Source organism: Marmota flaviventris, chromosome 4 (genome assembly GCF_047511675.1).
Source record: "Marmota flaviventris isolate mMarFla1 chromosome 4, mMarFla1.hap1, whole genome shotgun sequence".
In the NCBI taxonomy this organism is placed as follows: domain Eukaryota; kingdom Metazoa; phylum Chordata; class Mammalia; order Rodentia; family Sciuridae; genus Marmota; species Marmota flaviventris.
Genome location: NC_092501.1, coordinates 13,600,996 through 13,625,038, shown reverse-complemented (window position 1 = coordinate 13,625,038; position 24,043 = coordinate 13,600,996). Strand labels below are relative to the sequence as shown.

The window sequence follows — 24,043 nt, the reverse complement described above, 5'->3', positions numbered from 1 at the left end:
AAGAAGATTTGGCTGCTTTTCTTGGCTCCATCTTCAGATTAGGAAACAGAAATGAAAGTTCAGGAAGGTTCAGGGCCTGTCCATGCACCCATCACCGGTAAACAGAAGGGTTGAGGCTTGCACCCAGGACTTGAGCTGGTCCCCGGTACAACATAGCTTCCCAAAGAGAACACATGTCAGGGACCCTTCCAGAAGGGGCTCTGGAACTGCCTCACCCCACCCAGCCCACCCAGGTCCCAGGAGCTACACTTTATGGGTGTTGCTTCTGGCTTCAACTCTTGACTTCCCAAATGGGACAGAGTGGGGAGAACCCTGGACCTCACACACAGCTCCCCTGCTGACCTCCAGCTTTCCAACTGGCAGTGACCTTGGCTTTAATCATTGACATGGGTGAGAGTTATGATGTTCAGTTGCCAAATCTGGGAGCAAGCCTGGAGCTGGGAATGGCAGGGCGCCACTGGAGCTGGGATGGTCACGTGGCCCCAACAGGTTCCGAGCCATGAGAGGAGGGGGAAATGGGTAGAGGAGGGGCGTCTTGAATTTTGTACACAGATTCAGAGATGGAAGCAGATTTACAAATTCTCTCGTAGAAAGACACCAGTTGTGAGCTGGAGCCTGGGCGAGGTGTGGTGTAGGAGGAGGGTCCTGGGAAGGGAGTCGGGCTGCTACCTTGAGGCAAAAAACTCTCGAGTTTTCTGTGAGTCACAGCAGAGCTGTCATCCACGGCAGGGCCGCTGGGTCTTTGGCTTCTGAGTTTGTGTTGAATGTTCACTGAAGGCCCAATGAGTGCAGCACTGGGGCAGAATCCATGTCGTGACCAGCGTGTCCTCATGGGTTCACATCTGAATGCACCAAAGGAGTCCCAAGGGAAACCAACCAGAAGCTTCCGACTTCTGTCTCTCTCTTCCTGGGTCTGCCTCTCTCTCCCTCCACCTCCACCGCTATCACTCCCTCTCCCTTCCCACGCGCACTCCCAGCAGCCTCTCCTGGGATAGATCCGGCAGGACCCCGCAAGCAACAAGCAGAACTAGGTACTTGCTGGGCCTCTGGTACCACTGCCCACCGTCTTCCAATGACACCCCAAAAGGCTGATCTCCTAGGGCAGACAATCCTCTACTTCCCACAGTCCCTGCTACGGTTTGAATGTCCCCCCAAAGTTCAGGTATTAGAATCTTAATCCTCAAATTCATATGCTTATATTTGCAGGTGGCGCCTTTGAGAAGAAATCAGAGTAAGATGAGGTCACAAGGGTGGGGCCCTCCATAGCATTAGTGGCTAGGAAGAGAGATCGGAGCTAGCACACTTGCTGTCTGACCCTGTGCTACGCTCTACCAGGTTATGCTGCAGTAAGAAGGCCCTCATCAGATGCTGAGCAGATGGCAGCACTAGGTTCTTGGGCTTCCCAACCTCTAAAACCAGGAACCAAATAAACCTCTATTCTTTCTACACTACCTGGTCTCAGGCATTTTATTACAGCAACAGAAAATGGACTAACAAATTCACCTTTTGGGGTGCCCTCACAAACCACCAGGCCCAAATGAGATGCTGTAACCCCACAATCCCCTTCTCAGCCTCCTGGCCATCCCTAATATCCCACAGAGACATTCAGAGCCTTGGCTTGCCCTGAGGAAACAGCATGACCTTATTGCCAGCAGGTGTGCTCATCAGCTGGTTGTCACTTTCTAGGATTCTGTTTCTTCATCTGGAACATGAAGAGGTGGCTCACAAAACACTGACAAGACTCTGATAATCTCACTCTGATAATCTAAGTCACACTAACTGGAGTGCTAATGACATTTAAAGACCCAAGCCTGCACAGCCACTGCCACCCAGATCTCCACTAATTCAGTGGTCCAAAGATGCCTCAATTTACCAAGCGGCAAAATCTCCCTCCTCCCCCAAATTTATGGACCTGACTAAGTATCATCATGTTTTTATTTTGCCAAGAGCAGACATGAGGATATTAGTGATATTAATATTATTAAATCCATCATCTATCTGCTGCCATATTCAGTTCAGAAAAGAAAGGGAAAGTAGGATCATACTAACTACCTACTGCTACTAAAATATTTTTTCACTCCAAAGTTTAGTGGCTCAAATAATTGCATATATGCACAGAATTCCACAATTTGGGATTTTCTCATCTGGAGTCAATTTATGCAGCTAAAGTCAACTGAAGGTTTGACAGGCACTAGGTGGTCCAAAGCGGCCTCACTCGGGTCTGATGCTCGGCTGGATGGTCCAGCAGGGGCCTCGGCTACCCTCTGTAGTTTCTCCAGCAGGACAACCTGGATTTCCTAAATAACAGAGTTACGAGTGGGCAAGTCCCAACACATTGACAGATGTTGCTATAGTTTGGATGCTGAATGTCCCCCAAAGGACTATGTGTTAAAGTCTTGGTCCCCAGGGTACTGAGAGGTGGTAGAATCTTCAGGAGGTTGGGCCTAGTGGGAGGTCCCATAGGAGGTGAAGAGTTTGCTGGGCCACATACTCTCCATCATGGCCCTCTGGTCTGGTCACCACCACCAAAGGCCTAAAAGCAGCAAATCTGCGGATTATAGACTAAGCCTCTGAAACCATGTGCCCAAATAACTTTTTTCTTTATAAGTTACTTTTCTCAGGTACAGGGATGGAAAGCAGACTAACAGTCAATGCAGTCTTCTGCTGGTTTTCTTTGCTGACATGCTATTGGCCAGAACAAGTCACATGGCTAAGCCCCAGTCCAGGTGGGAGAAGGTGTGAGTACCTGGAGACAGGACTTACTGGCTGCTAATGTACCACTCTCCCACCAGAGCAGCGTGCTCCCAGAAAGTCTGAGATGGAATAAATTTAGCTTCATGAAAACCTACTACCCGGTGCTCTGGGTGACTTCCTCACAGGCCACTGTAGGTTTCATTGATCACAGACGATCACTTACTGACCCAAAGGCTGGCATTTGGGAGATGAGGCACTTAGCAATTATCACATTCTTTCCAACAGAGCTAGAAGTGGTCTTGGCCCCCTCAGCACTGTGCTAGAGATGGCTGGCTCCCTGTGGGTCAGAGATGGCACACACAACTCAAAGCTCATTGCTACTGCTTACCTAGCTAAGGACTTCATCTGCAGAACAGGAGTTACCCTTGACAAGAGGACACTGGGGAAATAACGCTAGCCCAAAGGAACCTGGCACCAAATCACGTCTGTGTGACTAAAAGACACTCATTCCAGTGGTGGAACTCCCAGAGCTGAGGCAGTGGCAGGTGCAGGGAGCCCTCCCCAGTCCTCAAGCCACGTCCTTCTGGGTGGGGCTCACTTTGCCATCTCTCATGGGCTAGGCAATTCTGACACAAGGTCCCCAAACATCCATGCCCAGGTGGCCACATGCAAGCAGGGCCATGCACCCTCACTTTGGGCCAAGCCTCACTAGCCCTGGCTTTCTGGGTGCTTCACACAAACATGGGCTGTTCTCAGCTCTCAGGCCAGTGGGTTCTCAGCCTCTGCCTGGCAAAACTGCCCAGCCAGGGCCTGACCAAGTTCACCTGAATGTTCTAGCTTCCCTTCTGCAGAACTGACGAGGAGCAGGCTGGGAAGGCCCACGGAATCCCACTCCCAACACTTGACTATAAAAACCTTAGGGCAGGGCTGGGGCTGTAGCTCAGTGGCAGAGCGCTTGCCTTGCACGTGTGAGGCGCTGGGTTGGATCCTCAGCACCACATAAAAAAATAAACAAATAAAATAAAGGCATGCTGCACATCTACAACTACCAAAAAAAAAAAAAAAAAAAAAAAAAAACAGGGCACAGGCTGGGATCCTTCCACTGGGTAGACTTCGGAGGTTCCTTCCTGGTCCAGGCCTTGGGATCCCCCACAATCTGAGTTGGGGTCCTCCACAGACAAGAAAAATCCTGTGTGCAAAATTCCCTGGATGATGAAATTCTCCCAGGTTGGAAATATTCTATATATTGATGTCATGGTGGTTGCATAACTACAAGCCTTTGTCACAACTCATGCAATTATAAGCCTAAAAAGCATGAGCTTCAACTTATGTAATTTATACCTCCATACATTTGACTTTAAAAATTTTCCCCAGCAGAGAACCCCCCCCCCATATTTAGCCAGTTCCACTCTCTAATATGCCCCTCCTGAGCTCCTCGTGTGCCCAGTGGGGCTTTACATAATAACGACAATGCCCCTGTTCTGTGGTCAGGGCAGGTTCTTTATATACTTTATATCATCTGATGCTCAGGACCATCCTGTGCTAATGACATGTTTCAGATGAGGTCACAGGTCAGAGAGGTTGAGTCACTTGCTCAGGCCAAAGTCAGATGACCAGCAGTGTGAGAGTCAGGACTCCACCAGGACTTTCTAATTCCACTAAGCTTATTTCCCCCCACTAAGCACCCACCCCATACTAGCTGCCAGGCATGGTGTGTTGGGTGCTTTTTTACACTTAATTGAAGTCCAGAGAGGTCAAACGACTTGACTGAATTCACAGTTAGGAAGAAGTGACACCAGAATTTGAATCAAGCACTGATGGATTCCGAAACCTACTCTGCCTTAGTATCCTCAAGACAGGCCTGGGGTCCCTCCTACCCCATTCCATCAGCTAGGTCTTCTCCTCAGGGACTGCCTGACCCTGGATGACTTCCTACCCTAACCTTGACACACCCCCCCCCACCTATCCCAGCAGGAGTCCTGGCCAAGACTACCAGGCCAACCCGAAGGAATGGACTGTCACTAATCTTCAAGACATCTTGCCAAGGCAAGATGATGTATTCAGTATCAGCAGATGAATGAGGGTCCCCTGCAGCTATGCTCTAACTGCTGGCCCAGGGAAACTACAGGGATCTCATGCCCATGGTCTCCTCAAATGAGGCCAGCTGGCCAGTGCCACATGGACAGACCATGGCCCAGCAGGCTCCAGGAGAACATGCATAGGTCTGTACCTTAACACAGACCAAAGGGCCAGTTACCCAGTGCAGCATGAAACACTTAGAGCAAACTTTCCAACAGGTTGCCCACTCATTCTCTAGGCATGGGTGGCCCTTGACTAGGAGCTACCTACTACACGTAGCTCACTCAGCTACTGTAACTACTTTTAGGAGACAATCACCTCTGATGGTCGGACAATGCACCCCTTTAATTCCCCCCCTCCTGCATTAACAAGGTGACTCTATCCTCTGGCCAGGATAACTGTTCCAGGGTCAGGTTCCTAATCATCCCTAAGCCTAGGGGCATCCTCTGGGAATCTGGACTGGGGAGGGAAAGACAGGAAAACAGACAGATTGGCAGGCCTTCTGGAACTGGAATTTGTCATTTCCACATTAGTACCGTCTGTGGCCGCACTGGCCCTGAAGATGGCGTGCACATCAAGTGGGTGACAGGCTAGGCAATGCAGAAGCAAGGGAGGGGGAGGAGAACTGTCAGGCTCCCGACACTTGTCACCACCCAAATCCTGCACTCCAGCAGCCACCCCAGGATGCTCACTTGAAGTTACCATTTTTACTTCCTCTGGCTAGTATCTGCCACCAAAAACCCTAATGAATGGCTGTTTAGCTGACACTGTGCAAAGGACAATGCACAGAAACACAGGCAACCACCAAGGTTAAGTCCAAGGTCAAGTGAGGGACTGTACAAGAATGCATACAGGAAAGCTCTGCCTGGGCTCCACCATGAAGGTCTCTTTGATTCATAACAATTTGATTTCACACCTCATGTCTCTGGGTTAAGCTCTACTTCTTCGACAATGTTTTTAAATGTAACTTCTGCAGGGAGGGACAAGTCATTAACTTATTAGCAGCAAAGAGGTCTTGTTGGATCCTCACGCCATCTCTGACTGATTGAAGTCAGTGGCTACTGGATTCTGAGCCATCTCTGGGTTCAGCTGGGAGGCAGGTAGAGGAAATCAGCAGGCTGGATTCTTATCTGGGCTCTGCCAAGTGGTCTGAGGCTCTCTGTTCCCTCCCTGAGTTCAATTTGCCAACCTGTAAAGTGAGAGGACGGGGCCACGCCTGGTGTCTGACAACCCAGGTTCACCTGCCGCCATGAGCTCTGTTTTCTGACAATAACTTTGGAAACGGGACTCCTGACTTTCGTGCTGGTTTCTGTCTCGACCGATAGAGAGATGGTCCCTCATGAACAATGAGAAAAGGAAAAGGAAGGAACTGACAGGAGAAATTTAGCCTTTAGCCCAAGAAAACCTCAGGGAAAACAAAAAGAGGCTGGCCAGAGGCCTCAGTCAGCAGGCTCCGCCCACATGCCTGCATCTCTGGGTCCCAAAAGGAACCAGGAATCTGTGCACAGGGACCACTGTTCCTGGTCACAGAGAAATCAGGGAGACCACTGGCTGATTTACACAAACCAGGAGGGAACAAGGGAGGTCATTTTGCCAGTTTAGAGGAGACAAAGGATACTGGCCGGACCCACTTCCCTCTGAGGTCTTGGGGTGCTGGCTGGGTGGGTGGATCAGCAGCTCCATCCTGCAGAACTTGCCACCTTCCTGGAGCCTCAGTTTCTGGTATTAAAACTAGAAAGTGGTAGGCAAAGCTACCCCAAATGCTTGCAAACACCTGGGAAGTAAAGCAGTCGGCAAGGTTCATTCCAGATACTCAGATGTGAGATGAAGATGAGAAAAGTGACCAGAGGCTCTTGCTGTCAGCTGAGCCATGCAAGGCCCCACTCCTGGACTGAGCAAATGTACCCATCCCACTCGTCCCACATTACAGGTAAATACAAGCAGCTCTACTATGATGCATATGTTTTCCTGAAAATCTTCACGTCTACAAAACCACACACTCCCAATAACAGGATTCACGGGGGAAACTGAGATGGTGTACATTGCTGAACACCTAAGGAACCTCATTACCAGAACTGTTCCCAAAACCAACACAGCTCTAAAGAAATCCCGGCACAGTCAAGCCGAGACCAGCCAGGAGCTCCAGTGCCTCCTTGGAGATGAAAGGCCTGGGGGTCTTGCTTCTTATGAGAACATTCTTATCAGAGCTAAAACCCATGCAGAGCCTTGCCTGCACCCACTACTTTCTCATAAAGCAGGTCCCTACAGCTCCTTCACGTGGCCTCAGCCTCCTCAAGACCTTAAGGGCAAGGACATCACAAAAGCAGCTGTGATGTGTGCTAAAGGCAAGTGTATCTGTAACTTTTCAGCTTTTTACTTATTTTTTATTTTTCAGTTCTTCATATGTTACTCTTTAACCATGAGAAAGCGCACCCTGCTCTACAAAAACACAAAGGTGCTGGGAAAAACGGCAAAGAAGCCGACACAACTTTCACCCACACCAACACCATTCACCTGCCTGGGAAACGCACGTTACAGCACAACAATTTTAACTGTAAAATGAACCTGTGGACTCGCAGGTCTTCGGAAGATAGAAGATTTAACCAGCAAGCTGCTGTTTTAAAACGTGATAGCAATTGTTAAGGCTAACTCTTTGAACAGTTTAGTTAAGCTGACTCTGTTAGATTAAACACAGTCATAGATCCCTTGCAGGGCTTCCCACTGAGAGCTGGAGTCCACTTCTCCACCTTTGTATCTGACCAGTCCTGCTGACTTGTACTGGCCACTGGAATGTAGCAGAAGTGATTTTACATGCCTTCCCAGCAAGGCCTCAGAGATCTTGGAACTTTCTCTCTCTCACCCCCTTGCTGCCTGAGACCACCATATCAAAAAAGCTCCCGCGGCTCCCAGAGGCCAAAAGCCCCGCCCATGGCCCACACCAACCCCCATGCCTGTGAGTGAGACCATCTTGGGACTGTCCAGCCCAGCAGAGCCGCCAGATGGTTACAGGCACAAGCAAGACCAGCAAAAGAACCACCCAACAGAGACATGCCCACAAAATTATGAGCAAATGAAATGATTATTTTTAAGTCATTAGATATTGGGATGGTTTGTTACATAGCAAGAGCAAATGGAATGCAAAGCTTTTTGTAGATATTTTCCTAATTCTTTATTTATTTATTTATTAGTTGATGATAGACCTTTATGTATTTATTTGTGGTGCTGAGAATTGAACCCAGTGCCTCATGCATGCTAGGCAAGCACTCTTCCACTGAGCCACAACCCCCGCCCCTAATTCTTTAATACTTTGATAGTTTTCCCTGCTTGGGAGCCAAGAAGTCTTCATTCTCATCTCAATGATGCCGTGGACCCCTGGGAAAACACTAAACCAGTTGGGAGAGTAGCAGTGTCTCCTAGGACCCCACTGAATGGGATAAAGTCAAGGATTGATCAACAATCCAAACTTCAGACCAGGCAACATGTAGCAGGTGCAGGAGGAACTGCCCAGGTAAGACACTGTGGAGGAAGCATCGCCAACATTCCAACAGCTCCCAAGGGAGGCAGGAGCCTCTCTAGCTAACACTCCTAAATCCAGGCAGACCCCAATCTTTCTGGCTATGCTGGGCTCAACAGTAGCACCCTCCAGATGTCCATGTCCTAATTCCCAAACCTATGATTCTGTTATTTTCCATGACAAAAGAGATCTTGCAGGCATGGTTGAACTAAGGATCTTGAGATGGAGAGATTACCCTGAATCACACATGCAGGACTTATAAGAGGTTCTTACTTATATCAGGGGCCTGGGGAGGCAGGAGGGGAAGGGGCAGAGTCAGAGAGGAGGGAGGAAGCAGAGAGGGAAGAAGGGGCCATGAGAGGTAAGGACATAGTTGGGATACAGCTCTGCCCACACCTTGATTTTAGCTTGGTGAGACCTGTTTGGGGCCTATTTCTGACCTTCAGGAATGTAAGCTAATAAACTTATATTTTTTTAAGCAACTACATTGGTGTTAATCTTTTCAACAGCAACAGGAGTCTAATACATTGAATAAACCCTCCTCCCTTCCAAGAATAAACTTGATGTTCATTCATAATTATAGCAACAGCTAATAACATAATAGTTAGCACTAATTTAGTGTCTACTTCACGCCCAGTTCTGTGGTAAGTGCTTTTCTCAAATGAATCCATTTCATCCTCACAAAAGCCAGTGAAGAAGACATGATTACAATTCATATTTTACAGATGAGAAGATGGAACCTTTAAGAGGTTAAGTAACTGACCAAGGTTGCAGAGCAGGTAGAAGACACAACTCAGATTTGAAGCCAGGCAATCTGGCCCCGGAGCCCACATGGGATCATTAAACCTCCCAAATCAGCCTCATGAAGACAATATAGAATAACACTTACCGTAAGCTCTCCTCATACCAGCTCTTGCTAAGCACTTCATATTGATCCTCTCACTTAATTCCAGCACCCCAATGCAGCAGGGATTTTTCATCAGCCTTGATTACACAGGAGAAAGTGAGGTGCAGCAGTGTTAAACCCAGAGGCTAAACACATCTGAACCCACAGCGTCTGAGCCCAAAGTCCAAGTTTAACCAAACCCTCCTGCCTGCCTTGCCCCACTTGAGGCCCACATGGCTGAGAAGAAGACAAAGAAAAGTAGCTCAACCCCACGGTACAGCTTTCAAATGGAGATATTTAGAACATGAAAGGAGGCGCTATTAATAATTTCACTGGGACAAGAGGCATACACTAGAACTATCCCAGCAAACAGGACACAAGCATTCTTAAAGATAAGGGCACTAAAATCAAGGCCCAAACTCTGCAGCTCAGGGTTTCCCAGAAGGGGTTTCTGTGGAGCAGCTGCCAGCCCCAGGGGACATCTGTAGCTTCCAGGTCACAGTCAAGGCTGGTGGAAGAAGGATGGTCCCAGGAGCTCAGAGCAGCATCTACAAGGGGCTCTGCACTGCAGGCAGAGTGTGCCTGGGGGTGGGGATAAAGTCCATCTGAGGACAGAGGTCAAGCAGCACTGGATACAGGCCAAGGACCTTGAACCTCACTGGCTGCCCTAATCAGAAAACTCAGGGAGAGCTCGGAGCTGTGGCAAAGGGCCAAGTGATGGGGGCCAACAGTCTAAGATGCACAGCTTTCCGCCAAGGTCTTAGACCTGCTGGACAAAAGGGCTGTGGTTCTTGTCTTCCCCTAACTGGCTGTGGGTTCTCAAGCTAGCCCCTTTCCCATCTGAGCCTTCTGAACAAAATGCATCCACAGATAATGGCCCCACCCACCTCCATGGGATTCATAGTTTAAATAACAATTGCAGATAGTGGCAATGATGACCCATATGCAAGGAAATGTGCTCAGCACTTAGCCTGGGATATGGGAGTAAGTAAATAAAATCCACTCGGAAATGTGTACTATGATTATTCCCACTTTACAGATGAGGAAACTGAGGAGGGGAAAAGGAGCAGGTAAGTAACTTGTCCAGAATCCCAGAGCTAGGGTCGGAATCCAAGCTAACTGACTCTGTAAATTCTGATACAACATTCTTTCTTCTCTATCCAATCTCCCCAAAGCAGTATACACTGGTGCAGGGTCCCTGTGAAGATGATCCCATGTCCCTGGTGGACAGGATGTGGCTGTGGTGGCACATGGGCTACCAGTACATCTCATCCTGGTTCCTCCTGACTTTAGGATTCAATGGTGAACTCTGAAAACACACATTCCCAGTCCCATGTTTCTGGAGGGTCAAATCAGAGTAGGTCAGGAAGGAAAATTACGATGTGTCCCCTACGACCTAAAGCTTTTCTCTTTCTGTTCAAGTCTGATTCCATCAAAGAGAACATGTCAGTGTGGTGTTTCCTCCTAACCCTCTCTAGAAACTTCTAGGCTCCCTTTGGACCCAGAGTGCAGCCTCCACTCAAAGCTTCCTATTGGTAAAAGCATCCCCTAGAAGTGCAATAACCTCAATTGAGCCCCCATGCATTTATTCCTGGGCTACCCCCTATTTATGGCGAGGGACACAGGTTTTCTACTTATGGAATTGATAAAAATAGTCTTTCTAAAATAAATTCATTTTTTTAAAAACAGTATATTGATTTTTAAAAGAATCAGTTAATCACTTTGGGGGGAGATCCATACACCAAGTGAATCAGGAAGGTGATTCTCAAGTGGCTGAAGTTTGGAAACCAAAGTCTTCTGAGAATGTGACATGACATGCCTATAACCGACAACCCTGAGCTCTGCTCTTGATCATCCCTAGCAGTCGTGTTTCCTGGGGAATGAACATAACTTCTCTGAGCCTCAGTTTCCCCTGGTGAATAATCACCTACTTTGTGGTATAATGCTGAAGATTAAATAAGATGACACAGAGTCAGGTGTGGCCGTACTCACCTGTAATCCCAGCTACTCAGGAGGCTGAGGCAGGAGGAAGACTTGAGCCCAGGAGTTCAAAATCAGCCTGAGCAACATAGTGAGACCCCATCTCACAATATATACATATATATGATACAGGTACAGAGCTGAAGCTTAAGAAAGCTTTGCTGACTCAGACATCCCTGAGCCAGGAAATGACCAGTCTGCCACTCCCTGCCTCTCCACCCTACCTTCAGGAGCTGTGCCCATGTTTGACACTGGATGTGTGGGACTCCCTAACTGGTAAAACTGACTGTCCACTGGATCACAGTCAGGGCATCAGGACTTTGTAGAAGTTCTCCAGGTGATCCCAAAAGGAGACCCACTCAGGTAACTGAACCCAGCAAGGGACATCCTCTGGCCAAAGAGAACAGCTCCAACATGCATGCCCCCAGCCCCCTAAGTGGCCGTTGAGCTGCCATCACTCCACCACCCTCTGCCCCACTGTGGGATCTGCAGGTGTGGGAGGCATGCCCGGGGATACTTAAACCAATTCCAAGGGGTTTGCTTCAGAGAGTGAAATACTGTAGGTCTAAAGGAATTGGGATCTGAACATGTCCCCATGTAGCCCCAAGTCTGAGAAAACTCAGAGCACAATCTGCCCTTCTCCTAAAGCCTCCCAGCAAGCAGACCAGCTTGACCCACCACCAAGCCATGCAAATGAACAGCAGTCCTGTGGGCACAGAAGCAGAGGCAAGGAGGCCACTCTCACTTCCTCCTATGGGCAGGCTGATGATGGCAAAGCCATTTCCTCTCATCTATTGTCTTGGCTGGGCAGGACAGACCTGGGCAGGTTTCGTGCACCCCATTCACAGGCTAGGAAATGAAAGTCTAGCTGGAGTTTTGGCACTCTAGGCCACTCTGGTTCTCTACCCGCCATACGTGTGACAGAACATCTGGCAGAACAGGACAGAGTCATCCTCAATACCAAGAATGTAGCAAGGGTCTGCAGGCCTGGCCTTTGTGGGCCAGTTTCCTTGCTGAGTTCTGCCTCCTCCTCTCTGGGTATCTCCTGGGCCTACCCTGTTCTCTCCTGGGACATCCAGCCCCAGCCCAGGCCTATGTGCCCACAGGGGGCAGGGGCTCCCTCCCTGCCACATGCTACTCATTCATTAAAAGCCCCTGATTCCTCTGCCACTCTAATTATGCACAGCAGTAATAAAAGAGCTCTCTCCCTTACCAAAGAGGCCTATTTATAAGACAAGAGAGCATTTCGCCCCCACAAGATTGAGTCGTCACTCAAAGCCTTGTTGGAATCAAAGCCACATCTCTTCAGAGTCCCCCCTCCTCCCTCCAGCCTGGCCCACTTCTGCGCATCCAAGTTTCTAGAAGTGCCACTGTGGAGGAGGCAGGATGTAGATGCCATTGCCTACTGCTGTGTTTTCTCCTCTTGCTGACTGACAGTCATTCAACACAGTAAGACATCGATTGAGTACCTACTATGTGCCCTAAGAATATGGAAATGAAAGACACATTCCATGACCTTGTCAAGAGAAAAGGCACTGAGGGAAACAAGCTTTTGGGGTCCATGACTGACTTGTATCCTGACTCCAGCATTTACTGTCTGGGCAAGTCACAACATTTCTCTAAGTCCTCAATTGTCCCAGTGGCAAAATGGGGTAATGATGATACCAGCCTCACAGGGTTGGTGGAAAAGTCAATGGGAGACATGCAAAAAAGGGCACATCACAGACACATGATGAACACCAGGGCATCACCAATGGCTAAGTACCAAAGGTTCTGGGACTACACAGGTAGAGTTCACCTGGACACATGGATCCAGTAAGACTTCCTGAGAAGTGATTACCTGATCTGAGATCTGAAGGATGAATAGGAGTTTGATTGACAAAGAGAGATGTCCCCGACAGGGTGAACTGTATGCACTGAGGGTCAAAGGAGATCATAGGGGTCTGGGCCAAGGGAGATCCTAGGGCTCTGGGAAACACAAGACTCTGTATGGGAAGGGCATGTACAGGGGACATAGCTACAGAGGCAGGTGCAGGCACAGAAATGGATCACATCCCCAGAACCCTAACACAGAGCATCACCTTGACCTTCTCTTGGTTCCTTTGGGGGCCATAGACAACACCTTTCCACTTCCACCTGTAGTTTGGCAGCCATACTTTGTATTAGTCACGGGCTCACTTAATTAGACACTCATCACAATTTCCTGAGGGCCTATGATGTGCCATGCATGTGCTAGGAGAAGCTGCTGGCTTGACCACCCGGGCCCAAGGCCAGTCCCTACTCTTCCCCAGCCCCTTTCCAACTGTGCATCCCTAAATCTGTCAGCATTCTCCTCAGACCCCCTCTCCCCTGCCCAGAGAGTCATTCATTCAACAAGTGTGGTCAAGGCTAAATGAGACAACTCAGTATTCCCAGGTTTTGGCATACACAGAATCCTTGATATATGTCAATGACCAAAATGTCTATTTTCACTGAACGCCAAGTTGGTAAGAAACAGAAACCCACCAGTGAAGCCTAATAAAACACCTCAAGACACACCCTGACCCCGGGAACCTGCCTTCCCGCCACTGGTTTCCTCAACCCCCATTCCCAGAGAAAATGAATGGCTGTCCACTGTTCCAGCCTGCCCTAAGTCCGTCACCAGAGGAGCTATCCACTCTGTGCCACTTTCCCCACTCAATTCATCTTGTTCTTCTGGGACTCCATGTGCCAACATCTCAGGACATGAAGAAGACGTGGGACTGAGGATCACTTCAGCTTCCACTGTGTACACTCCAGAGACTAAAGGCTATCCTTCCGAGTTTGAAAATTAACTAACTAATTTAAATATGCTATTAAGGAAATTTGCAAACATGTCAAAATGAATAGTAAGGAACCATCATCTACTCAGTACCCAGCTTCAACAACTACCAACATACTGCCATTTTTGTTTCATGGGCACTTGCTCCCCACCCCAGCATTCCCAGCACCTCCACAACCAGGGGTCCCACTGTACAAGAGTCCCAACATAGTTTAATGCCTGTGGGATTCATTCTTTTGTACCAGTAGCATCCTTGAAATAACCTGAAACACAACCACTTCACGTACCAGATAGGATGGCAAGCACTGACCATATCCAGCCCTGGAATCAGATAGTCTGCATCCCAATCAACACTTCTAGATGTGGGACCTCAGACAGGTCATTAAATCTTTGTTTAAATATCCCACCAGTAAAGAAAATGCTGGTAACAGGAGTTAAGAGGCTTTAAAAAATAAAATAATGTATGTTCATTGCCCAGCACACAACATGAAATGAGGAAACCTTAAAAATAGATGTGGAAGGGGACAGACTCTGCTCCTATGAGATACTATTAATATCTCCCATTTTGCAGATAAAGAGATGGCACCCTAGAGAAGCACAGTGAGCTGCTAGGGGAAGCCTGCTCTTCCAGTTGCTGTGTCCTAAACCCGTGCACCTGAACTCACTAGAAGCAAAGAAACACTCTAAAGGAATCCGGTGAGTGGTGGCAGGTGACCCAGCACACCTCTGTTTCCCTGTCCTGGGTGGGGATGTCTACCAGTTGGGTGTGTGTGTATGTGTGTGTGTGTGTGTAGAGTAGGAGTGCTGAATGATTCTATAAGACAAAACGGTATCGAGAAGTGGGTGCACAACTGTGCTTGCAATTCTGATTTGACAAATCCTATGCCCAACCTTGTTTGATTCAACCACCCACACTTTATCTCAGCCTGAGAGACAAGAAACTAGCTCACTAACTCTCAAGCTTTAGCAATTCTGACACCCCTTAGGATCATCCTAAATTTTGTTTTCCAATTTAAAGAAAAAAAGGTGGAGGAAAAATGAGCCCATCCAGCTGCTGAGGGGTGTTCAGACAAAGACAGCTGTCAGACCCTTGCCGGAGCCTGACCGCTGAGGAAGGTCGAGGGAGAGGGACAGATTCTGGGTGCTTGGTGTTTGGTCACTGCCTGGGCTCTGCACCTCCCTCCCAGGAGTGAGTCAAGTCAGGATCCCCCAGCCCCCACCCGCACTCCCCCATCACTGCAGTGCGTGTGGGGAGGCACCTCCCAGATCCGCAGGAACAATGGGCTGGGGAGGGGGTAGGTGCATCTCCGAGTGCAGTAGAGGGCGGGGGCCACGGCCACCGACCGAGAGCGCAATTTCAATGGTGGGTGTACTATTGGTGCTCTTGCTGGCCTCAGTTTCCCCGACTTTGGGGTCCAGGCAAAGCTGGGCGAGCCTTTCCTGGCTGGATTTCCCTTACGTCCGGGCATTTTAATTTCGTCCTCCCAAGACGGCTTGCCTGGAGCTCCAGGGAAAGCCGCTGGGCCGCGCTCCTTTTGGGCGATTGCTCCCGCCAAGGCCCTGCAGGTCAGGGACGCCCAGCGTCTCTGGCGCCCAACTTTCCCCACTTGGGACTCACAGGAAGACCGGAATCCTGGCCAGCCCGTTCCCACCGCGGGCGAAGGTTGATTTACTGCCCTGGGCTCAAAGAGCTGCTCCTCCACTTCCTCCGGCCTCTTTCTCCAGTTCTCTCTGGCTCTCCCTCCTTCCATCTGTGCCCGAATCACTCCCCAAAGAGAGCGGCCCTGGCACCTTGGCAAAATACAAACGTCCTTCCTCCGCACTGTCCCCACCCTACCTCTGGCGAGGAGGGGACTGTCAAGCCCCTGCCGCTTCGCCCTTTCCAAGCCCAGGGAATCCTTGGAGATGGGTGGGGAGGGGATGGGATAACCTAAGGCGGGAGCTACTGCTCCCGCTCCAGGCGCGTGGGTCCCGCCGCGCAGGGTGGAGTAAGGCGACAGGTCCGAATCTCCGACCTCCCCTAGGATCCCACCCTCGCCTCGCTGAGTCACGGAAATGACCCTCTGGGGATACCCGACCACCCAGCAGCCGGCCATTTACCGGGCCAGCGCTGGCATCCCCAGCACGGTGCACAGGGATGGACAGAAGGGCGGTTCTTATCCGAACTCGTAATCGGCCCCGCCGGAGGCGCCACCCAGAGGCGGGGACAGAAGGGGTGCCCCAGCGGGGGCTGCAGTCCTCGTCGCAGTGTCCGCACCCTAGCCGGAACAGAGCACGTGACCCGCGGGCCACCTCCAGTTCCCGGAGCCCTCTTCCCTCCTAGGTGCTGACCCTGGCCTCTCCCTCCCGCGAGGGCAGGTTGGGGCCAGGGCACCCACTTTTCCATCGTCCACGAGGAGGTTGTGGGGCGCCGGTCAGAGCGTGCCTCATCCCTCCCCTACACTGCCAGCCGCAGCCGCAGGACCCGCGCCCTGAGCTCACCTCGGGGCCCGGTGTCGCTGCCGCCGGCCTCCTTGTCCGCCATGGTCGCTCAACCCTGGCCCGCGAGGGGAGCCTCCGGCGCAGCGCTGATCGGTGTCTGTGCGGGTTCCTGTCCGCGTCCTCGGCAGCGCTCGGGCCGGGTCTGAGCCTCTTGGCAGCGGGAGCACTGCTCTGACGCGGCCGCCGCAGCCCGGGCTCCTCCCCGCGCTCCTCCCCGGCCCGCCCCGCGCCCCGCCCCGCCCCGCCGAGGCTAGGCGGCCGGGAAAGGCTGGGAGGCCGGCGCCGCGAGGGGCCCCGCCCGAGGGCTCCGCGCCCCACCCGCCCAGAGTCGCCCCTCCAAGGCCGGGCCCCCTCCCCTCTCTTCGCTTTGGAGACCCATCGCTCGCCTCCGCGTTGGCGATGGGGGCGATGGATGGTGGCGATGGATGGTGTTGCGCGCGGAGCTCAGCGGCTCGCCCATTTGGCCGAACGCAAGGCGTGCGCAAGGTACCCGGCTTGGCGAGCAGCTGGGGACTACTGTCGGAGACCCTGGGACCCTCTTTAGAAGGCACCACGTATCGAAGCCCGAAGCCTACCACACAAAACCTGTCCTCCCGAGGATGCTGCATCCAGTCTCCACCAGTTTATTCCCCACCCCCATCCCGTCCTCAGTCCCAGAGAAGCAGTTCAGGACAAGCGCGGTCCCGGCGCGACCCGGAGCCAGGCTGCGGACCCAGGACCAGTGCAGCAAGCGAGCCCAGGACACCGCCTCGGGCGTTCCCCTCCCGGCCGCCTGCGGGACTCCATGGCAACTGGAGACCCAGGGAGGTGCTTGCAGCTGAGGCCGAGTCGCGCCTTCCATATATGGGAGCCGGCCCTGGCCCCGTTAGAAGTCTGAGAAAAACGACATTAATAATGCAGGGCTTCCATGGTGAATGATTCATGTTCTCTGTCCTCTGGCTTTGCACACAGGTGCCACCGGCACCTGTTAAGGCATGGTTAGGCAGCCGCTGTGTCGTCCGTGCCACTACCCTATCTTGGCAAGCAGGGCAGTGATGTCCACAGTCACTGGGTCTTTCCCTGAGCCAGCACTACAATAAGTACTCAAGTTCATATCTCCTTTCTCCTCATAACTGAAACATTTTGCAGATAAGGAAAGCGAGGCTTGGCAGGTTTATGTGATCTCAATATCGGACACACAAGCAGGTGAATGGGGTAGCTGGGACGCCTACACAGGTGGCAACTACCAGCTATTCCCTAACTTCCTGAGATGGACAGACGGTATCTGGCAAAAGCCACCCAGGGAGGTTCGTCTTGCAGCCAGGTTATGCTAATGGAGTGGGTACAGGGCTGGTGGGAGAGCCCAGACACTGGGCTCTGCTCAGAAGATGAAACTTGGTCTGGGGACACACAGCTCAATGGTACACTGTCTGCCTAGCATTCACCAGGCCCTGGGCTCAATCCTCAGCACCAAGCACCAAAAAAAAAAAAAAAGAAAGATAGATAAAAAGAAAAGAAAAAGAAAAAAGAAACATCTTCTATTTGTTGCATTAATAGTCCTAAATATCAGGGCTAGAGTTGTGGCTCAATGGTGGAGCACTTGCCTGGCATGTGTGAAACCCTGGATTTGATCTTCAGCACCAAATAAATAAATAAAAAAGATCCATTGACAACTAAAAAAAAAAAAGTTCTAAATACCCACTGTATGTAAGTCCATAGTCAAGTTGTATAACCAATCTGAGCTTTAATAGCCCCATCATTGAAATGGGTATAACAGGAGAATCTATTCAAAAGACTGAAGAGGATTAGATGGTATGCTTAGGTTGGGATCTAGCACATGGTAAGCAGTTCAAAACACATTACATCGAGGAACCTTTTTAATGACAGACCATGGTCAGCTGTGCAGGGCAGTGGAGGAGGTACATGGAAGGCACTCCCAGGGTGGACGGTGAATTCCCACAGAGCACACTTTCTCTACCAAGACTGCTTGCTGGTTGAGGTAATACCTGCCATGTCAGGAAGAACCCACAGCGGGCTCCCAGTGAGGGTCCTGGAGACCAGGAGTCTATGGCACCCAAATGCAGACAGCAGGAAGGGTGGAGGCAGTTATGCTGGGCACAGACTGGCCCAGCAGGCTGAGAACAAAGAGACAAAGAGGGGGAAGGACTGGCCCTGGCCCTTCATTCACACTCCACAGCGGCCTCCGGGTTCTGCTCCTATGTCCCCACTGAGAAAATCTGGCTGCGCTGAGTCTACATGAGTTGGAATGTAAGAGGGCAGGGACAGCCACATACACTCTGTCCACTGAGTACCAGTGTCCCATGGACATATGTCTGGACATGGTTGCCCGACAGAGCTGGCTATTCAACATGGTCTGATTGAGTCTTTCTTGTGTCAAATTCTTGCTGAGCTCCCCCCTCCCCCTCCCCACACAGGAAAAAGCTTTCACTCTTTGGTGACATACTGAACACCTTTGACACCCACAGCCCCAAACTTCCTCATCCATAGTGTCTCCCAGGAAGCCTTCCTCCCCACCCTTCCTTGTCAGGTTTACAAGCTGCTTCTGTTTCTTATCTCCTTCACTTCCCTCCCTTAGCAGTCTGCATCTGGGCCTCCTTGGGGTCCCAGTCCTGTGCACCCATCCCCAGGCTCCTGTGGTACTCTGCACACCCACACATCTCTGTTGAGCTCCATCCTCCAATCTCAGCACTCAGGAGGTTCCTCTGTCCATCTGTAGGGATGCCCACCTCTACACCCAGGGCTAGACCTTCCCCTAGGACTCCAGACCTACTGGGCAACTCCCAAGGGTATTACCCAGGGTGCTCATACTAGAAGAAAGCCCAGGCCATCCTCTCCTGCCCTCTCTCCTGGGGGTGGCATCTCTGTAAAGGTGGCACCACCCACCAGGGGCCAGGTCAGACACCTGGGCATCCACTAACTCTCCTCCCTCAGGTTTATCCAAGTTCAGTCAATCCCCAAGTCAAGTGTGGCCCTATGGCTTCTGAAACTTTCTCTCCATCCTCCCTAACCCCTTTGTCCAGGTCCCCAGCTCCTATGACCTGCAGCAGCCTTCTCAGTGGTCTCCTCTTCTGCCCCTGTGACTACTCCCTGTGACTCTGTCCTGCCCTGCTGTAGCTCCCCATCATGGATCCGGTCCCTGCCTCTCTTTTGCTGAGATTTCAAAGATATGGAAGTGTGTTGGATGCCTGGATTACAGTTTCCCTCATCCCACCCCCCCCACCAGCAACCTTTCCTGGCATGGACCTCCCAACTTCAGGAAGCCCTCTCCGCACCCCTGGGCTGGCCAGTGTGCCCCTCTCCAGCACCTGCATGGGACCCCGTCCCTCCTCATCAGGAACCTGGCCTGGCATCAGGACATTGGCCTTGGCAGCCTGTCAGAACCAGCAGGAACCATGCAGCACTCCCCCATCTGTTTCCTGCTGTGGAAAGGCCTTGGGCTCCATCTGCCCTCAGCAGCAACCCAGTCGCAGTGATGTGAGGGCACATGAAGAGGATGGGAGATGACACGAAGGCCCCAGTGCTGGGGGCAGAGAGCAGGCGGCTTTGATATTCAGGGGAGCATAAAAGCAGTGTATGCTCTGCCTCATGTTTGCCTTTAAAATCCATCATGGAGGGCTGGGGTTGTGGCTCAGTAGTAGAGTGCTCGCCTAGCATGTGTGAGGCACTGCGTTCAATCCTCAGCACCATGTAAAAATGAAATAAAAACATTGTGTTTCCACCTACAACTAAAAAATAAATATATATAAAAAAATTCATCATGGAAATGAAGACACACCCTGGTGAGTATAGGGTCCCCTGACCAGGAGCTCTCGATCTCTCACCTAATTCTCCTGGTAGTCCTTGGCTGTTTTCACAGGACAGGAAAGGGAAGGAGCCAAAGGCTGAGGTCACACAACATCAAGAAGGGCTCCCACCTTCTTCCCTTGATCCTGTAGTTTCTTCCCCAAGAGCTGACCGAGTGAGGTCACATCACTTTTCTGCTACCAGGTCCTACAGGAATTGGTCTCCTGATGCTTCCATGACTAAATGCCCCCACCCAAATGCACACAGACATCCCTGATTTGAATATAGCAAATCTGATCCCATGTCCCAGGAGGGAACCACAGACCTCCCTAAGCTATGGCCTTGCCCTAATGGAAATCTAGCCAGAAGCCCAGACTACAGCCCAACTAGAGCAGCACCTGGCATAGGAGCCTGTTATCCACTCTTCCCCTAAGGTCTCATTGTGGACATCACTTCCCCCAGGACACCACCTGGCCCTCCAAGACAGCAAGAGACCCCTCCTCTGTCCTCTGTGCCCAATCCCCAGTGCAATCCTGCACTTATCACAACAACTCTGAGGTCAGGGTCACTATTAACTACATTGTACAGATAACAAAACGAAAGCCCTAAAAGATCCCTGAGCCCAGAAGCTGCAGAGCTTTGAGACTAGAACTCAGGTCTTTCCAACTTCAAGTTGCCCATCCCCTCTCCAGATGCGAACTCCTCAAGAGGACATCAGCTGTATCCACAGCCAGACCCTCAACAGTGCCTGGCACAGAGCTCCAAATAGTCAAGGAAACAGCACCCTCAACACAGGTCTTTCCCATTCTCTCCACACTCCTCTTTGCCAGCCTGCCCACAGACACTTCTCACCAATGACATCCCCTCCCCCACCATACCAACTCATGTGCAGAGAAGCCAGAGCCCAGAGGCAGGCCCAGCTAACTCCACCAGGCAGCCTGGACATCCTGTCACCAGGCAGCGGGGACCTGGGAACCCAGGAATACACCTCGCTGAATCTGTTTCTTCACCTGTAGAAAGGGCATGATGGCTACAGGGAGGATCATTGTGGGAGACACAGATGTAGAACCTTCAGCTGAGGGCTAGACTACATACAGCCTACAGTGTTATATAATTTTCATATTTGGACCACAAAATGCCTTTTCCCTGTAAAGGTTACAGAATGGATTGAGGCAAAATGTCCTTGCCTGATGAGAACATGCAGAAGATTTGGACAGGGTAAGTCACTTTTTTTTTTTTTAATGTTTATCAAAGTATTTTTTTTAAGTTTAAGAAACACTAAGACTAATTCAAATCTGAACTTTTACATAGGAAGCGTCCAGAAAAAAAAAAAAAAAAAAGCTGCTTTGGAGTTTATGATATGCCTCTAGAATTATGTCTAAAAACAATATCATAAAAGCAACTCCTTTGTAACTCGGATGTCCAAGGAAACAAATTACAGGAAAAGTCTGGGCATGTGTCACACTCCTTGTCCTCTGACCTTCAGCACATTCTGAAAATCCAACCTCAGAACCAAATCCCGGTGGCCAGTGTATACATCCTTTCCTCCTGGTCTCCCACCCCATCTGGTGTGAGTCAGCTCTCCATTAACATTCCAAAACACCCTTCACATATACAACATGTGCTGCCACATGACCCTTCCAGGGCAAAAATTCAAGGACCAGAGGAAATTATTTCTCTAAATATCACAATCACTTGGGCCTGCAATGTAAACTTTTGAAATGCCTGCTCAGGTGATAGAGGGTTATCCAAATATTTTTCAGCAGTATTTCAAACAGCAGAGGGATCTGTGGTTACTTTCTCAGCAGCCTTCTCAGAACTGCTCAGACCCTGGCCCTGCAGAATTCCTCGTTCACAATAAAATGGGGCATTCTAAAAGCCACAACTCAAGGAAGAGAGAGCAAATGAGAGACAAGGTTGAGAGAAGGAAAACTGAGATGATTGCATGGCTGGGAGAGCTTCCACCAGGGCTGCCAGGACCCAAGATGACTACAGCCAAAGGTTTCAGGCATGAAGCACAGCTACTGTGACCCTCTCCAGCTCACAGTCCATGCCTGGCTTGCAATGGGTGCTCAGTAAGAGTTTGTGGAAGAAATAAACAGATGGTCCAGTACACAAATAATGGAATGAAAACCAGAAGCCAGAGAAGCTAAATCTCTTGTTCAAAATTGTCTAGGGTCAAGTTGTAGCCCTCCACTTCCCAGCTTAGCTTGAATCTCATTGACCCTCTCTTGAAGTGCCAAATGGGAGAATGCTCACGCCCAGAGGAAGCACTCAGCTGCAGTCACCAAGGAGTAAGTGGCAGAGAAACAATTTGTCCCTCAGCAGTCTGCTTTTAGTAGAGTGTCCTGGTCTATCCTCCTGCACTGAGGAATCTGTGCAGGGCTGTGTCTCCAACATCTGGCACAGCACCTGGAAGGGCCCCAAGGAACGTGTCAAATAAGCAAATGAGCCCACTGGAAGAGAGACTGACAGTTTACAAAGCACCCTCACATCGCCTCTTGCTCAAATCTTACCATCCTACTGCAGCACAGGGAGGGAAGCATCCTTATTCCCAAATTTTTTAAGATGAAAAAACAGCAGACCCAGTGAGATCAAGAGCAAGCTGGGCTTGCAGTCATGATTCTAAAGAGCTGCTTTGAACCATTTGTTTCTTTCAAACCTTGTGCTTTATTTAAAAGTTGCATTATATTTTGCCTTCTATTACACTCTATGTCTACGTTTTCTAAGCAAAAACTAACATCTCAAATTGCTATCGATTGCTTATAGAATGTTTTACTGTGAAAAATTTCAAGCATTCACAAAAGCAGAGATATTGCTATCATGAGCCCCCAGGTACCATCACCCAAATTACTTAATTTTAAAAAACCAACTTGTTATGGTTTAGTTATGAGGTGTCCCCCAAAGCTCCTGTGTTACTGCGGAAGGTGAAATTACTACATTATGAGAGCTGTAACCTAATCAGTGGATTAATCCACTTTCTGGATTCATAATTTGAATGGACTAACTGGGTGGTAACTGTAGGCAGGTAGAGCGTGGGTAGAAAAAGTGGGTCACTGGGGCATGCCTTGAGGATTGGTCCTGTTGGCTCCTCCTCCTTCTCCTCCCCCTCTCTGTTTCTGGCTGCCATGGCTTGAGCCTCACTTTGGGCTCAGAGCAATGGAGTTGGTAGTTCATGGACTGAAACTTCTGAAATCATGAGCCAAAATAAACCTTTCCTCCTCTAGGTTGTTCCAGTTCAGGTATTTTGGTCACAGCAATGAAAAGCCGACTAAGACACAACTTCTTAAGTAAATTGACTCCCAGGAAGAAATCACAGCAGCTGCCATTCACACTTTACATGCAAACACGATCATTTAATTGTCACGGTCCTCCAAGAAGTGCGTACCTCTACTACAGCGGGGGCAGAGCTGAGAGTCACCCTAGGCAGTCTGCTTCACCACCATGGGGCTGGGCCAAAAGCCTTGGAGGCAAAGGTTCTAAGACAAGGCAACAGGATGGGTGCAGGTCCTCTTTCTTTTAAGCCTAAAGCTTGCATAAAACTGCTTGGTTTCTAGAAGCAGCCCACTCCCCATCAGCCAAGCACATGGATCCTCTCCCTCACCATTCTCTCTCACCCTCTTCTCCATCAGACTCGGGCAGAAACATAAAGTCCACCCAGACACAGACCCAGCCCTCCAGGAGCATGGAGCCTTAGTAAAACGGAGAGACGGATGTAACCAAAATCCCTAGCAGAGTTGGTGAGCATCCTAGCATGTGAAATTTACAAGGATATTGCTCCAGGGCTTGCCCACCTTCTGTCTCCTCCATCAGGAAGCAAGGGCAG

The 24,043-nt window shown here is 50.2% G+C and overlaps 1 protein-coding gene across 2 annotated transcripts in view; it reads right to left on the bottom strand.

Annotated features, from left to right (window-relative positions):
• Hspa12a (heat shock protein family A (Hsp70) member 12A) overlaps positions 1-16,581 on the bottom strand; it is a 64,453-nt gene extending 47,872 nt beyond the window's left edge. Inside the window, exons 1-2 of one of the 2 annotated variants that reach the window (XM_071610875.1) lie at positions 16,435-16,581; positions 9,177-9,271 (exon numbers count right to left, since the gene is read on the bottom strand). In XM_071610875.1, the coding sequence (XP_071466976.1) occupies positions 9,177-9,267 (91 nt within the window). In that variant the 5' untranslated portion in view covers positions 9,268-9,271; positions 16,435-16,581. The remainder of the gene's footprint in view (positions 1-9,176; positions 9,272-16,434) is intronic. The other variant, XM_027930302.2, reaches the window with a different exon arrangement.
• Between the last annotated feature and the right edge of the window lie 7,462 nt (positions 16,582-24,043).